Source organism: Agelaius tricolor, unplaced genomic scaffold (assembly GCF_023055355.1).
Source record: "Agelaius tricolor isolate 1412-34295 unplaced genomic scaffold, bAgeTri1.0.p SCAF_20, whole genome shotgun sequence".
Taxonomy (NCBI): domain Eukaryota; kingdom Metazoa; phylum Chordata; class Aves; order Passeriformes; family Icteridae; genus Agelaius; species Agelaius tricolor.
In genome coordinates, this window is record NW_027269280.1 from 7,961,015 (window position 1) to 7,976,556 (window position 15,542).

General features: G+C 39.8%; 1 protein-coding gene across 1 annotated transcript in view; it reads left to right on the top strand.

Moving 5' to 3' along the window:
* PPIL2 (peptidylprolyl isomerase like 2) overlaps positions 1 to 15,542 on the top strand; it is a 68,350-nt gene that overhangs the window by 21,434 nt on the left and 31,374 nt on the right. The window contains exons 9-12 of the mRNA XM_071445421.1: positions 5,689 to 5,764; positions 6,585 to 6,745; positions 8,288 to 8,363; positions 9,527 to 9,633. Coding sequence (XP_071301522.1) covers positions 5,689 to 5,764; positions 6,585 to 6,745; positions 8,288 to 8,363; positions 9,527 to 9,633 — 420 coding nt within the window. The remainder of the gene's footprint in view (positions 1 to 5,688; positions 5,765 to 6,584; positions 6,746 to 8,287; positions 8,364 to 9,526; positions 9,634 to 15,542) is intronic.

The following is a 15,542-nucleotide window of genomic DNA, read 5'->3' on the forward strand; positions in this document are numbered from 1 at the left end:
TGACTTTTTCCCTTGTTGAAATGCAAATGTCCTGGGGTGGAGCATGGCAGTTTTTCATCAGCATATGGCCATATTATCCAGCCAGTCAGGGCAGGAGGGAAAGAGTAATATCATATCCTGGTGTGCAAGATACATTAGCAGTACTGGAATGGAGCTATTCAGGTGGAAGATGTCATGGATTCTAGTTTAGGATTTTGCTGATGATGACAGAAATGCACATGACATTGTTCCATATGATACCCTCACTAGATACAGCACTCCTGGTATGACTGGGTTTTTAGACTGTAGCTCTTTACACTAAAGTTTAAATTTTCTTGTCTTAGCTTTGTGATCTTGCTACAAACTCAAGTTTTCCATCTTCTGCTGTGCAGGTCTTACATTTTTCCAAGTTTCTCTCTCCTTATCATTATTTCAGATAATTTTTCTCCCAGCTGTACTGGTTCATGTCTCTTTTAAATGGGATTTGCTGTTGTATGTTGTCTATGTTGCTCAACTTTAAACTCACTTATATTCTTTTCCTTGATGATGATCAGCTCAACCTAACTCAGCATCCCTTGAAATGTCATGAGTGTGTTCCCAGCTGACAGACAACTGGAGTACTGTAAGATTAATTAGTTGCTCTTAATGAGTAAGGCAGGATGTAAAGCACTTGGAGATCTGAGGGACAGGGTGTCTGTAATGGAAAAACTGATATTGTTGACACTTGTTTGCAGTGTTCTTACCTCCCTTTTCTGCTTGCCATTCTGCTACCTTGCTGTTCACCATTTGAATTGGTTTCACCATTTGAATTGGTTTCACCATTTTGCAGTTGGTTTCAAGATTGGATTGAGCATAGCTTTTGAAATAATAGTGCATTAGACCTCAATTCAGATCTAGGTAATTCTTCCAGTCCTATGTTTTACAGATTTTCAGCTAGTATTCATTCTAAATGTTTAACCTAATTTGAGATTATCTTCCAAGTAAATTTTTGGGGGATTTACTGCTAGATCTCAATGTCTACTGTCAAATCTTTATGACAAAATCTGGTAGAAATTATTATTAATTAGTGCGAATGTAAATTCCATGTGTGTTTCAATCCTATATTATGCAAAGTATTCTTTGTGTAATGATGTGGAATTCAATGGCAAGCACATTGTCATCTGAGTTCCCCCTTATGAGACCAGGCAGGCTGAAGCAAGTGTCTGCTCCAGCTCAAGCTGGAGAGAGGAGCAGGGTCAGGGAGTGCTTTGCTGGACACAGTGGTGGACTTCCCATCCCAGCAAGTGTGAGAGGTCCTGAGGAGAGCAAAGTAAGAGTGCTGAAATGCCCAGCTTTCACATCCCATTTGATAGCACCCTGTCCATTTGTCATCCTCCACTGTGGCTCTGTTCACAAACAAGAGACAAACTTCAGTTTGTGAGGATACAGCAGAAATTACTCCTGCTCTGGAAACTCTTCAAAGCTGAGCTCTGTGCTGGCAGGGGATTTAATGAGAAATGTGGCTGTGCTCAGTGGCTGTGCTGCAGGTGACACAGAGGCACACACGGGGTTCCTCCTTGCCTGAGGAATTGCAATGAAGACCCTGCCCTGCTGTGCCAGGGGTAGCAGGCACAGTGCTCTGCTGGCAGCCTGCAGAGAGCCTCCCCTGGTAGATGCAGGCTAACAAATGCATCTTTGCACTGCAGAAATGGAGGGGGGAAGAGAAGAAAACACCAAGTCTGGGTAAATGCTAACAGGTTTGCTGCTGTTAAAGGGCAAAAAGCCTCATAGTGTTATGTGCTTCCTTCTGTCAGTTTTATTGTTTCTATAGAACCTAATCAGCTGTGGACAAGACATGGCTCCCTACAAGCTGTTCAACACCACTGACATTTGTGGCAGGAAGCACAGCTAATGAGCAGAGCTGGAGGTAGCTGAGCTGCACACTGTTAATTGATATTTCACTCCTCAGCTATTCCTCATTTGCTCTTTGTGTGCCAGAAGGTCAGAGCAGATTTCCTCATGGTTGTGGGTGAGGTATCTGAGGGAGAATCCTGCACCAATGGAGGTACAGAGTAGTGGGTAAAGAAGTGGGACATGGTCAGCATATGAGGCTGACAGTTCTGAGCATAATTAGGGATGCAGCATGGCCAACCAAATGGTGAGAGAAATCAGGACTCAAAGAAATCACACAGTCTAAACCTGCTGGTTTTAACCTGCTTTTTGGGGGCTCCTATGTGGTACATAAGATAACAGAGTTCAAGCTGTTTCCCTAAGTAGGTAAAAACAGAAAATAACTGGAAAAAAACAAGTGGAATAAAACTTGAGATTACCTGTTTTCATTGCTCAGCTTTCAGGAAAACACTATATATGAGATTTTTAATATTGATGATAGTTAGCAACCCTTTGAAGTCTATATCTGTGCTAGTAATTTGCTAAACTTAAGTTTATGGTTTGTAATCTTAATATGAAAAACCCTGAGACTGCCAGCCATGGTGTTTTGTGTAGGTATTTTTAAGCATGCTAAGACAAACAAAAGTAGGCCATGGTTCATCTTCCTTTCTGGTTTCTGTGCACTTACACAGAACTTATTTCTTTAAGTCTTTGGGCTCCAGGCCTTAATCTTAACAGGACTGTGAACATCCCCATGAGTCCAGCCTTTCTCTGTGACCAGGAGAGGCAATTAACTCATTAGAGCTTGAGGCTTTGCCAATGTGAGTGTGTCTGTCTGCCCATCTCTGTGGCATCTTGTTTGGACTGCTCTGATTCTGTGCCCAGTAACTGTCATGGATGCAATGAGAGGAGCTTGGCAGGCTAATTATTAATGTTTAGACAGTTTTCTTCCTGAAGTGATATGTCTAAAGACTTACAAACTTACAAAATTTTCATAGCCTTACCTTTAAAAAATGTTTATCTCATGTTGTAGCACTCAGTACCACCAGTAAGGAAATGGTTTGTGTCTTCTGCAGCACAGGTTGGACAAGTCACTTGTGTTTCTCCTCCTGGGGGCAGGTGAAAGCAACTGGTACCTTGTGTTTGACTTAGTATTCACTGCAGTACTTTCACCATATGCTAATTCTGATTCACACTAATTCTAATCAAATTAATTCTAATTGAACTTCTCTTAGTATATCAAGATGCTGTATTTTAGAGGGAGGAATAAACATGTCCTAGGTATCCTGTACAAGAGGACACTCAAATTTCAATTTGAGGAGCTATTTTTGAGGGGTTATTCCACTGACAGAGGGAAATCTCTCTTGGGGTAGGAGTGTTGTTCGTCCCCCTTCTCAAAGTGTGGTGAGACTCTTGCTTTGCAGAATCAGGAATACAAGGGACAGCCCTGTGAACCAAACCTTTGTCAAGGTTTCCATTGAAAGAGATGGCCCACATGGCTGTGATGGAAGGAGGAGCTGGGTCACAGTTCTGGGGTTTGGAGTTCAGATGTCCCAGAGGGCAGGTGGACAGCTGGTCTGTAAGGAGAGGGAGCTGCCCTGTGGCCTCTGCTGTCCTTCACCTGATAATAGATCCACTGCCACAGAGGGGGCTGGTGGTGGTGAATTGGAGAGCCCTGAGGAATCCCCTGCAAGGAAAGAGGCTGTAAACATTTTGCTGGAGTTGCTCAATGCCTGTGATTAGGCTGATTAAGCCACACAGATGTTTGAATGGACTGTGGCTGTTAAACAGTGTGAACTAATCTGATTTGTGGTACCCTGAGCACAAGGCCCTGGGTTTTGTAAGGCACTGGCAGTTGTGATGTCCTTTATTTATTTTTAAACAATCAATAAGTCAATAAATGAAGACACTTTATTTAGAGGAACATCATGAAGGTGTTTTCTGTTTCATTTTTACTGCTGCCTTCCCTCCTGCCCATGAAAAATTGGTTTCAGGAGTCAGTCTCGCCCTTCAGCTTTGCCCTTTGCCATGAACTGCAGACAGGGGTTTCTATAAATCTATTATCTCTATTAATATTTTTACACAGATATTTTTTCCCTTTCCTGAAAGGGTAAGCAGTTCTTCCTTCCTTCACCTTTTGAGGTAGTACATTTATGTGCAGAGCAATGACTGCAGTCTTGGAAAGCTGCAGCTCATGATTGCTGCAGAGTATTTCAGAGTGAAAACGTCTTGTGAAAACACACAAAGTTCTTTCTCCAGACTGTGCATCTTGTTGACTGTCAGAAAGCAGGGCCCAAAATCATCTCTATTCACATATATAAATATGTATGTAAGGTAGTAAATAGTAAATACACCTGAGTGCTGGTGTCAGAGGAAACAAAAAGGGCTAAAAAACAGATCCCAATTTTCTGGTTTTTAGTAGTTTTGTTCAAAGATTGTCTGTTTCTAAAGCAAAATCCTAAAGAGGTAATATTTTGGGGCAGTTTTTTTGTCTCAGTGAAGATCTATTGGAGGAGTACAGTGGGACAGGAAACAATAGAAAATTGTTATCTGGTGATTAGGAAAGGGGACAGCAGAAAGCCAGGAGGTCCCATTAAAGTGCAGAATCACACAGCTTGATTTCATAAATGTGTTTTGGTTTTACTGCCAGCAATAAAACTAAAAATGCACTCTCTGGTAGAAGCATACCATTTCAGGGATGAATGAAAGGCATAATTAGAAAGTTTTATAAATTATGGAGCTAGCAGCCTCTGCTTGTATTAAGCAATACTTAGGGCAGAGATTAAATTGTCAAACTTTTTATAAACCATGGTGGTATGAGAAGCTTTGTTACATTTTTAGGATAATATATTTAATAGTATTCATGTTAGGTCATAGTTTTTTGCATAATATGTTGCATTATTTTTATCCTGAACTAGAAACTATTGCATATTATTTTGTTAGTTTGGTATTTTAAAGTTTGAACTGTTTTCTTTAAGATAGACTTTCCATTAGGTACTGAGTGTCCTGGGCTGATGTTTTGACCTTTCTGTGCTGCAGAGGAGCTTGAGGAGAAAGCCTTGAAGTCATTGTAAGGAAAGGATTAAAGACTGTTTAATAATAGTTTGAAGTAACCTAGATCACCAGTAGGCATTCCTTGTCCCACTCTCTCTGACAAAAGGTCAGAGTTCTGCAGAAAGTTGCCTAGAGATAGCATAAAGGATCACAGTTAATGGACTGTGTGTTTTCGCTATTTTCCTCCAGTGGTCACTAAATTGAATTTTCATAGCAGCTTTTTTCTTTTTTTTCATCATTTTAAAACATAGTTCTGTAAGCTCTAGAAAAAAAAAAAAACAACTGTCAGCACAGTTCTTACTGCAGAGACTTGCTCTGAGGCTTTATTTGTATTTTGAGATGCATTGCAAAAGTTCACAGAGCATGTGCAAATCAGGCCTAGGATTATAAATAGCAGGAGATAGCTGATGTGCTTTTGCACAGATCTTAGACCAAAGCTCAGAACAAAGGAAAGAACCAGGGGATTGCATTGTTCTTGCTTCTCTAGGATAGGGGAGACTCAGCTGAGTTCTGGTAGTAACTTCTGTAGGTGATATATGTGTAATATTATGTTTGGAACTGAATTCCAGCTCCCTAAGGAGTCTGCTGTGAACTGACTCGTTGCTGATGTTGGTTGGGCTTGATTGCTTTATATTTTTTTCATCTTTCTGTGGTTTGGGAGTATGGAAGTTATTCTGTCTCCCTGTTTATTTATTATGGTGTCTGCCCTTTGGTCTCGTCTATTGCTTGGATTATGTGCCTACCAAGGTTTCTGATATTAGTTTTTTAAATTATTTTTATTTTCAGGATCCAACAAACCTGGATAAGTTCAATGTCTCAAACTTCTTTCATGTTAAGAACAACATAAAAGTAATTGATCCAGGTAAGGATGAATTGAAGGTAGGCTGAGAAAACACCAACATGGAAAATCTGAATATGATTCTGTGGAATTGTCTCAGTTTTCTGGAAGGACATCTCTCAGTGGTTAGCTTATGCTCATATCTGGGTTTTGGGTTTTTTTAACCTACTGTTGTGCAAGCAAGCATCTCTTTCTACTTACCCAATCAGAATAAGTGAGTATTATCTCAGATATATCCCAGAATATCTAATATCCAGCAAATAATAAGCATACCAAGACAGAGGACAAGTGAAACTTGTAAAAATTAAATATTAAATTAAAATATTAACTAAATCAAATTCCACAGTCCAGTCCAGCAACCTTCTTCCCCTACTGTCACATTAAATATCTGATCCTGGGATTTTTATATCACAGGCCTGGCCACTCAGTGAGGAGATGAAGGACAGAAGTTTATATTGTACCCAACTGTATTTTGTCTTTATTGTTCTATAAAAATTTTACAAGACTTGAATGGACTTAGATGATTTCTAGTGATTTTAAATAAATTTTCATGATAGTTGGCTTGATTTTTTTTTCTTGTACATCATATTGGCATTTATTGTGCTTTATTTTGGGTTACACTGTCAATAGTGTTATGCATTGCTATTTGTCACTGTGTCTGGAGAAATATATATATATATATATATATATATATATATATATATAGTTGCTAGACCTTTTTATTTAAGAAAAAGTAGCATTAATAGCTGGAAAATTTTTGTGTAATTAGTTATGTAATAAACTGAAGGAGAACAAAATACAATGTTTCTTTTAATTCTCAGTGATTTTACTTTGTCTTACCTAGATGAAGAAAAAGCAAAATTAGATCCATCTTACTATTTGAAAAATACAAATACAGAGACCCGAGAGACTTTACTGGAGCTTTATAAGGAATTCAAAGGTGATGATATTTTAGCAGCTACTATGAAGGCTCCTGAAAAGAAGAAAGTGGATAAGCTGAATGCAGTAAGTTGACTTAATTTGTAGTTTGGTACTGATTGAGTTCTTCAAGAATGGTAATAGTTGTTTTTCTTCTTAGAGGCCGTATTGCAGTATAAACAAACACTGCTCCTTCTGTTTCCTCTCACACAGAAATTTGTCATAGATGAGAAAATGAGAATCATATCAGGATTCCTTAGACATGCATAGTATGTGTCAGTGAGTTTCTATTTGTTAAATCATTGCAAATGAACCTAAACATTTGAGACCTGAATCACAATGAGAAGGAAGAATCCTTATGATGTGGTTATGTATGTGTTGGCAGAAACTTTTTCCCAGGTTATAATCTCTCACTTTGAGTTTGTTTATCATTGCTTCCTGCATTTATTGCCAGAGAGAGCACACCTTAAGGGGAGTGCAAGTGAATAATTTCTGGTGTGGACAAATATTATAAATCATCCACAGCTGCTCCTCCATTTTCTTTTTCCACTGGAATGCAGGGTTTGGTGGAATATTTTAAAGGATGTTCTTCCAGGTGCATGTTCATGGTTGTCAAGAGGAACAATCCATCTGCATCTAGATTTCCTACATCAAAGGCTGTTTCAAATGGGCAAGAGAGAGTATTCTTCTGTCCTTTAATAATTCTGGGATGTGTGTGCCTACTTGCTTTGATTACACTTACATGAAAACTAAGAGGAGTGCAGCATACAGCTTTTAATGAGAGGGCTTAGAGCCAGATTAGGGAGTGTATGTGACCAAGGAGCAGGATCACAAATGCTCTCTTTTTTGGGACATTGTAGTGTTAAAAAAAAAAAGTAAGGAGAAGAAAAAAGAGGGCAGATATAAGGATGAGCTCTACACATGTTGGGGAGTTGGATTGTCAGCTAATGACATAGGTGGGCATAGCTGCAAACTTGTTTAGAATGCAGTGAAACCTTAGGGAATGAGCAATGACCTGGCTGGACTCTTTACAGGCATTTCCCTGGAACTGCTAAACATGTCTTTGGGTTTATTAGATCTTTGTAATTTACTACAAAATCCATGTGTGACATTAACATTTCTCTTCTGCAGAATTACAGAGCTCAAAATAGACCTTGGGAACCATGGGATGGTACCTCTGCACACAGCAGGGCCAGCTGTTGGAGGGGCTGGTTTGCTCTCCCCTGCAATATCTCTCTGATTCACTGGATTTTCCTTCCTCTCAGCAGCACTGGAGACTTCTACAGATGTCTTGGCAGAAGTACTCTTGCCTGTCTGTACCCATGGACATACAAATAAATGGTGATAATAGAATCTCTGCAGAGTGATGTATTAAACTGCACTGGAAGCATTAAGCCCCTTTGGCTCAGTGCATGAGCAGCCTTAACTAGAGATTCATCAGAGCAAATGTGGGCAACAGATGGAGAATTATCACTGCACTGGGTATTTGTTTCCTTCAGTAAGAGCTAGAGCAGAAAGTCTGCCTTCAGAAGGATGGCATTTGTGTGTCTCTGATGCTTATATAGTATCTTTGGTAGATAAATTCTAAGATCTAATGTTTTTTTCTCTTGCTTTTTCCTCTGCAAACAGGCTCACTATTCCACTGGAGCTGTAAGTGCTTCCTTCACCTCCACTGCAATGGTGCCTGAAACTACCCACGAAGCAGGTACCAGAACTACCTACCTGCAAACCATTTATTTATTTCTGAATTTCAGTGTGCTCCTTAGCACATGTACATTTATGAGGACTGAAAGAATGCATTGGTAATTGGTCAGTGCTGATGCCATGGAAATGTATTCCCTGACCAGATATATCCTTACTTTCCAGTGAGGTTGTTCTGAAAATACTTGAGCAATTATGATCAAGCTTTGGCTTTGAATGACAGTTACTTCTTTTGAACCAAAATTAATGAGACATTTTCTATGGCCAGGGATGGCAAATTGATATATCCCCTTTTCTAAGTTAGGAATGAAATAGAATCTCTCCTCAGATATCGTACAAAACCTTGCCCACCTTTTTGGCCTACCCCAGTATTAGTGAGAACAGCAGCAAATTTTGTGATGGTAACTTTTAGTTTACTACTTTTCACACAAAAATACAGTTTAATACAATAAAGTTTTCTTTTTATTCTCCAGCCTAAACACAAATGTATAAGATTTATTTGGTTTGGATATTGATTAAACAGCCGAGTCATTAGTATTTCCAGTTGAGAAAGTTGAGCAACTAAAATTTAGATGGCAAATACTTAAGCAAAGATTGAATGCATTGCTAAAACTATGTTTACCAAATTCAGTTCCTTTACTTGGTAAATTACAGTGATTTGAAGGTGACTGAGTACAGAAAATATCTGACTAACTGGACATTTTGACAAAATGGGAATGGAAACATCATAGATTGATCCTTACCAGTAATGTCCCAGTAACAGCTTCAGTTGTTTTCAGAACTGGGTAGGTCTCTGTATGTCAGCAGTTTGTGGTTGACCTGCTTGGCTTCCAGGATTGACAAGAAGCAATTTGGGTTCAAAGTAATGTTTGTGGTTGGTAGGCATTGGTTGAAAATTATAGTTTGTAATACTGAATGCTTCTGGGATTTAAAATATACATTTTTTGGTTGGTTCTCAAAGAGTTGGTGGTTTACTATAATGGAAAGTGTTTTGCACAGAGATTAATGCAAGGTATCATAGATGAATTGCAGAGTAGGATCCCTCAGGACCCAGTACCACAGGAAAAGAGGTCAGACAGTAGGTTCTATGAATTGTTTACTGATGATTTCTAAGGATCAATGAGCAAGCTCACAGAGAGCTAATTACTGTCTTTTGCTTTGGTGTAGCTGCTATTGAAGAAGATGTTGTGAGATACCAGTACGTGAAGAAGAAGGGATATGTGCGACTTCACACTAATAAAGGAGACCTCAACTTGGAGCTGCACTGTGACATGGTAACGTGCCCCATAAGATGAATTTCTGTAGATAACAACCAGAATTGGAGCTGGCAGTGGAAATGTGTGTATATATATAAATGAATTAACTATATATATTTACAGTGCATGTGTAAGTGTTCTCTGTGAGTAGTCCCATCATTTTAGTGGATTACCTACAATATGCCAAGGTACCTGTCTAGAACTGCAAAGGGTCAGGATTAATGACCCAAAAAATGACCAGGAAGGAAGACAGCAAAGAGAAGGCAGAGCACGGTGAAAAGGGAATAATCCAAGGTTACACAACAGTTTACTGACAGAACCAGGCAAAGAACCTCACTGAAACCAGGAGCAGTCTGTCAGTCTGAGTCCATGTAGTTAAGATCCCCAGAAATGGTTAGATTTGTTTCTAAAGCCTAAGCTTTATAGAACAAACCTAAATGAAAACCTTAGAATATGTTTTTACTTCCTGTAGTTCCAATTCTTAAAGTTCTAGTTTTCAAGCACTTTGCCATTAAGAGAAGTTGATTTTAAAGAACAACAGACTGGAGATTTTTATAGTCTATGCAGTCTGATTCTGGGGGAAGTCAGTGGCTCTTAATAAACATGGCAAGACTTCTGATAGATGAATGAGTTGTGGCTACAGTGATGTCTCAGACGTCACTGCTTGGGCAGTGTGTTTGCTTATTTATTTGTACAGCCACAGCTATAAAAGGAAAAAGGTTTTCAAAGCTTTGATGGTTTACTGAGATTTTTGTCTCAGGATATTATAGGCCTGGAAGTTGGTATTTTAAAAAGTTAAAGGATGTTGAAATGGTTTATAGAGGTTTAATGGTAAAATAGGGGTTTAAATGGTAAAACGTCTGTTTCTTGTGAGCCTCACAAAGCATAAAGGCAGTGGTGCTGGGTAGGAGTTGGGGTGCCTGATGTGAAATCCAGATGTACCAGAGAATGCATCCATTTTTGTGTGCAAGGAAGAAAAAGGAGCAAACAGCATAAGTCTTCTAGCTTTCCCTTCTCTTCCTTTCTCTCACATGAGTAAGAAGCAAGATATGTGTAAACATCTCAGGCTGCTCTATGCAAACAGCATGAGAATCTCCACAGCAGTGTATCGTGTTAGTAACTCTGTAGGTCTCTGTTATCCCTACAGGTGTTTTCCATGCTATGAAATAGTAACACTGTAATAAGGCAAAAAGCAGAGGATGTGAGTACAGCAATATTTAGGGGAAGCAGCAGAACAAGCAGATTGCATTGAATCATTTGTTTTGCCATATGTTCTCAAACTGGCTCCTGGCTAAAGCAGGCTGACTGCAGCTATTCTTATCAGCGTGGGTTTTTTGGCCACATGTGTGACCAGTGTCACTCAGTCCTGAGGACCCAGGCTCAATTGCTCATTATAAACTTTCTGTATGATATCCATTATGTTTCCTTTTTTTCCAGATGAATTCCTATTCATCCACCTTTCACACACAAAACTTCTTCATGTGCACCCTGGAAGTGTGTGCAGTTTTACACAACCAGACATGCTCCAGTGCTGGCCTCCAGCCATCTGTTCCTTGTGTCAATTAAATTTGTGTGAATTTAGCAGACCTTTGGTACTGCAGAGAGGAAAAACATATATATTTAGAACAAATAAGAAAAGCTTGCTGCTGTTGGGAGGTTTTCACAACATCCACCTTAGGTCATCATCCTAGGTCTGTGAAATCAGCTCTTTCCTGGAGGCACTTGTTTTTCTCCCTTTACTAAATAAGGAGTTTGTGCTTCTAACTTTGGTTTTCCTGAATCACACTGAGGTCAGCTCAGTGCAGACAGAGCAAACATCTTGCAACATATAGCACATACATAGGTCACAAACATATACACAAATCAGCTACAATGAGTCTATTGAGACTGCAAAGATCAAAAAAATCTAAGTATTGTTAAGCTCTTCCAGTTCATCCTGCTTGTGAATATGTGTGGCAATAGTCTTAATTAATCATATGCCAAGTTTTTATCAGCTTTTCTGCCTTATCCAGTGCACAGGCTGGACCATTCCTGGAAACTATTTGGAGCTGGTTTATATACAGAATTTGGTTTTCCTGTCAAAGTGTATAGTGTGGGTAAGGTCCTTGAATGCATTCAGGGAGAACAGGATTGTACCATAATGCTCTCTCAAATTAAACTGCACAGGGTTTTTTTAATTGCTGAGGGATATCCTGTGCATATCATTATGGAAGCCACCCTGGCAGTGATCATAATTTCACAGTAGTGCAAATATATGATTGTGAAATGTTTAAGGAAACTTGAGGATGAAGTTGCTATATAAATATGACAGATAAAACCTGTGTCTGGAGGTAGGGTTTGCAACATTTAAATTACATTCTAAAATAGCCTTATGGTTTAGGTTTCAGTACATACTTTGAGGTGAAATGTCCTTTAGATGGTATGTGTACTGAGTCTTCAATTGGATTTTTATGCCTCTTGTCTGTATTTAAGCAAAATGTTCTTGCAGTTGTGCTGTCAGCACTCTGCACTGCTTCTGAAATCTGCCCAGTATCTATTGCCTTCAACACTGTCCTTGGGTGCTCACTCCCTGTCCCCTCACAGCTCTTTCCTTTCTTTCCCATTTTTTTGAGCTATTTGCCAGTATGGATTGTTTGTAGCTCAGTCTATATGTGCATGTGGAAACCTTTGTTTAAAATTAAGTGTAGGGTTCTTCATATACTGGTACTTTAAGGTGCCAGTCAATAAGATTGATAGTGATGAAATTCTTCCTAGCACCAAAAACCTAATCAAGAAATGTTTTGTATTGATCCAGGGCAGGAAATCAGTGTTGCAGTGTGATTGAAGTCATCAGTTACTTTGTGACAAGATTCAGAAAGAGCATGAAATAGGACTAGAATCCAGATAATTTCAGTGTTTGAAATCACTTGTTCAGAGCACCAGAAAACTTCACTCAGGTTCTAGAAGGATGGTGTGTGGTTTCAATCATTGACCTGAAAAAAGGCAATAAAAAGACTTTGGAAGATAAGCTGGATTTCTGGATTTTTCCCCCCCTTTTGAATTTGTGCCTCAGATGAGCAAAGGTACTGTTCTCTCTTGGGATCATAGCAGTGTGCCTACTGCATTTTTTGGTCGTTTGTTTTTCTCCCAATCCTCCTATTCAGATACAGTATGTTCCTCCTGATGGGGACTAATCAGATGGCCTTTTGTAGGGACATTTTCCAGGAAGTTGAGTTCAGCTGCACATAAGAAACATTTGTTGTATACATTAATTGTATTAAAAATTTACAAAAATTCTACTTGCCAGAAGTAATTCTGGCAAGTACAGAAGATTTAACAACATCCAACAAGTGTTATTCTTTCAGTTCTAGTCCCATGCATATCAAACACATAAATTCTGAAGAAATAACTGATGAAAGGCAATGAATATCACTGAATTTCTTGTATTTTATTTACTGTGATTTTTCTGGTCTCCTCAAGTTCTTCTAGTTGCTTTAATCAAGTTGCTGCTGGGAACAACTGCATATTATCCATGTGAATTCTGCTGCATTAGTCACTATAGTGATGGAGGTTTACCTTGTAGGTGGTGGAGCAGCCATTTTTAAATACATATATATATACATATAAATAAATATGTAAATGTAATGCTCCAGAAGACCCTGTCAAAATGATGAACACGTGGTTTGATGTTCTATCTCCCTTCTCTGCTGGGTGTGTCCTCTGCCTACGAGTGGTCACTGGGATGATGATCTGGTGGTTCAGCACATGCCAAGAGCTGTAATCAAATACTAATCTGTAGCTGCCTTGGCAGGTTTTATAAATTCACTTCTCTCTCTCAGGTTTAGTACTTTAAGGTTTAAGGGCAAGATGGCAAAACAAAGAAGAATGTGAGATGGATTTCAAAGCTCCATCTGACACTCCACAAATGCTGTTTGAGGTTTTAGGGCCTGGCAAACTCTGCTTAATGATGATGTCTTGGCATAGCTTTCCCAAGAGGCTGTTGCTCTACAAACATTGATGTTTTAATCTTTTTAGGCCCTCTGACCTGTTAAATATGCCTGTGATCTATAAATGTGTAATCCACCCCCTGTTCTTTGAAATCACCTCTCCTTTTGTGTGAGGGACTGTTCTGAAGATCAGAAGCCTGTAAACTTCTTATCCATTTCCACTGGGAAAGAAGTGAGTTGCTGAAAAAATCCTCTGACCTCCTGGCATGATGAGGTTCTCCAGTCTTCCTGAATCTCTCATTTTCTTTCTAATTTAAACCTTCATTCTGTTTGCTTTCTGTCAACATGATATTGGTACTGTCTGGGAAATAACTGGCTGATGTTTTACCAGTATCTGTTCATTCGGTAATAGGATTGGAGGTATGAAATACAGTGGTCTTGGCATGGTTGTAATGGCTTATTTATTATTTTTTCATCAAAATAGGCCATTATAGGGAGAGCTGCAACTCTCAACTTCGAGAGTTCTTGTCAACAGAAACTAAGAACAAACAAAGCTGTGTTTTTCCAGTAGAAGAGCTGGATATGTTTTTAAAAAATGTTTGTTAGAGAGGATGTTGTTACTTCTTGGTGTGTTTTTTCCTCCAAGTTGTACAATAACAGATTATTGCTCTTTGGGGCTGAGAGTAGGATGGCTCTGCACAGCCATCTTGATGAACAGGTCACTTCTAGGCTGTTCCGAGTGATTGGAAGCTGACACTTTAATAGTTTTAACTTTGGGGGCATAACACCCTGTCCTGGTTTAACTCCAGTCAGCAACTAATCCCCACACAGCCCCTCACTCACTCCCTGACCCGTGGGGTGGGGGAGAGGATCAGAAAAGGGGAAAACTCGTGGGCTGAGCTAAAGGCAGTTTAACAGGTAAAGCAAGAGCTGCACACACAAGCAGAGCAAAATGAGGAATTAATTCACCACTTCCCAAGGGCAAGCAGGTGTTCAGCCATCCCCAGGAAAGCTGAGCTCCATCACCATAATGTTTACTTGGGAAGACAAACATCATCCTTATCAATGTCCCCCCTTCCTCCTTATTCCCACAGCTTTATATGCTGAGCCACCTCTCCGTGAAGCTGTCCCTGCTGCCCTGGGTTGTCTGTGTGTTTTCCTGGCAGCCCTTGGCACTGAGTAATTGGTGGAAAGGCATTTTGCACATTTGGATCCTTTCTGCCTTCCCAGCTGCCCTGGCAAGCTGGATCTGGGAAGGGAATTGATGTTATTGGATCGTGCCCCTTATTTCTGACATTTGCAGACATGAGGTGCAGCCATCCCATGGCAGCTGTGTCTGCCATGAGTGATCCCAAACCCGAGGATGAGGTGGGTGTTCTGGAGTTACACAGCTGCTGCTCTTCATCTTTCTCTGACGTGTTTCTTGTTTGTACCTTGGCTGGTCTGATGAGAGCAGGGTGACCTTGGGAGGTTGACAGCTACCAGAGCTTCTCTGTCTAGTGTGGAAAGTGTTACAGGTTGCATCTTCTGAAAAGGTGGAATTTATGTGCAGGCAGCTGCAGATGGATGAAATGCCAGGGAGCTGCCGTGGGACCTTCATTACTCCCAGTTTTAAACTGCTGGAGGTTGCTTGAGCAATTAAAGTTGCATCCTCATTTAGACTGTACCCACCTGTGCTGTCCTGCTTACCAGTCCATCCTCATCAGCACCCAGCCCTGCACTGTGCTCTCTGACAAGCTCCTTAACCCTTGTGTGATGACAAATTTGGAGGGGGCAGTGAGGTGGGGAGAGGATTGTTTTCTTTTCTACCACTGCAGTAAATTTAAGTTGGAGAAAAAGTAGTAGCTGTGGCTGACTCTGCCTCTGGAGAACTAGTAGTTAACATTGACAAATTAGATGAGTGAATTAGATGCCTTGTTTAATTTGAGTTGTGCTCAGCTAAACTGATTGATTGTCCCTGTGTTTGCAAGAATGTGAGAACTAAAACTGAAGTGTGTCATC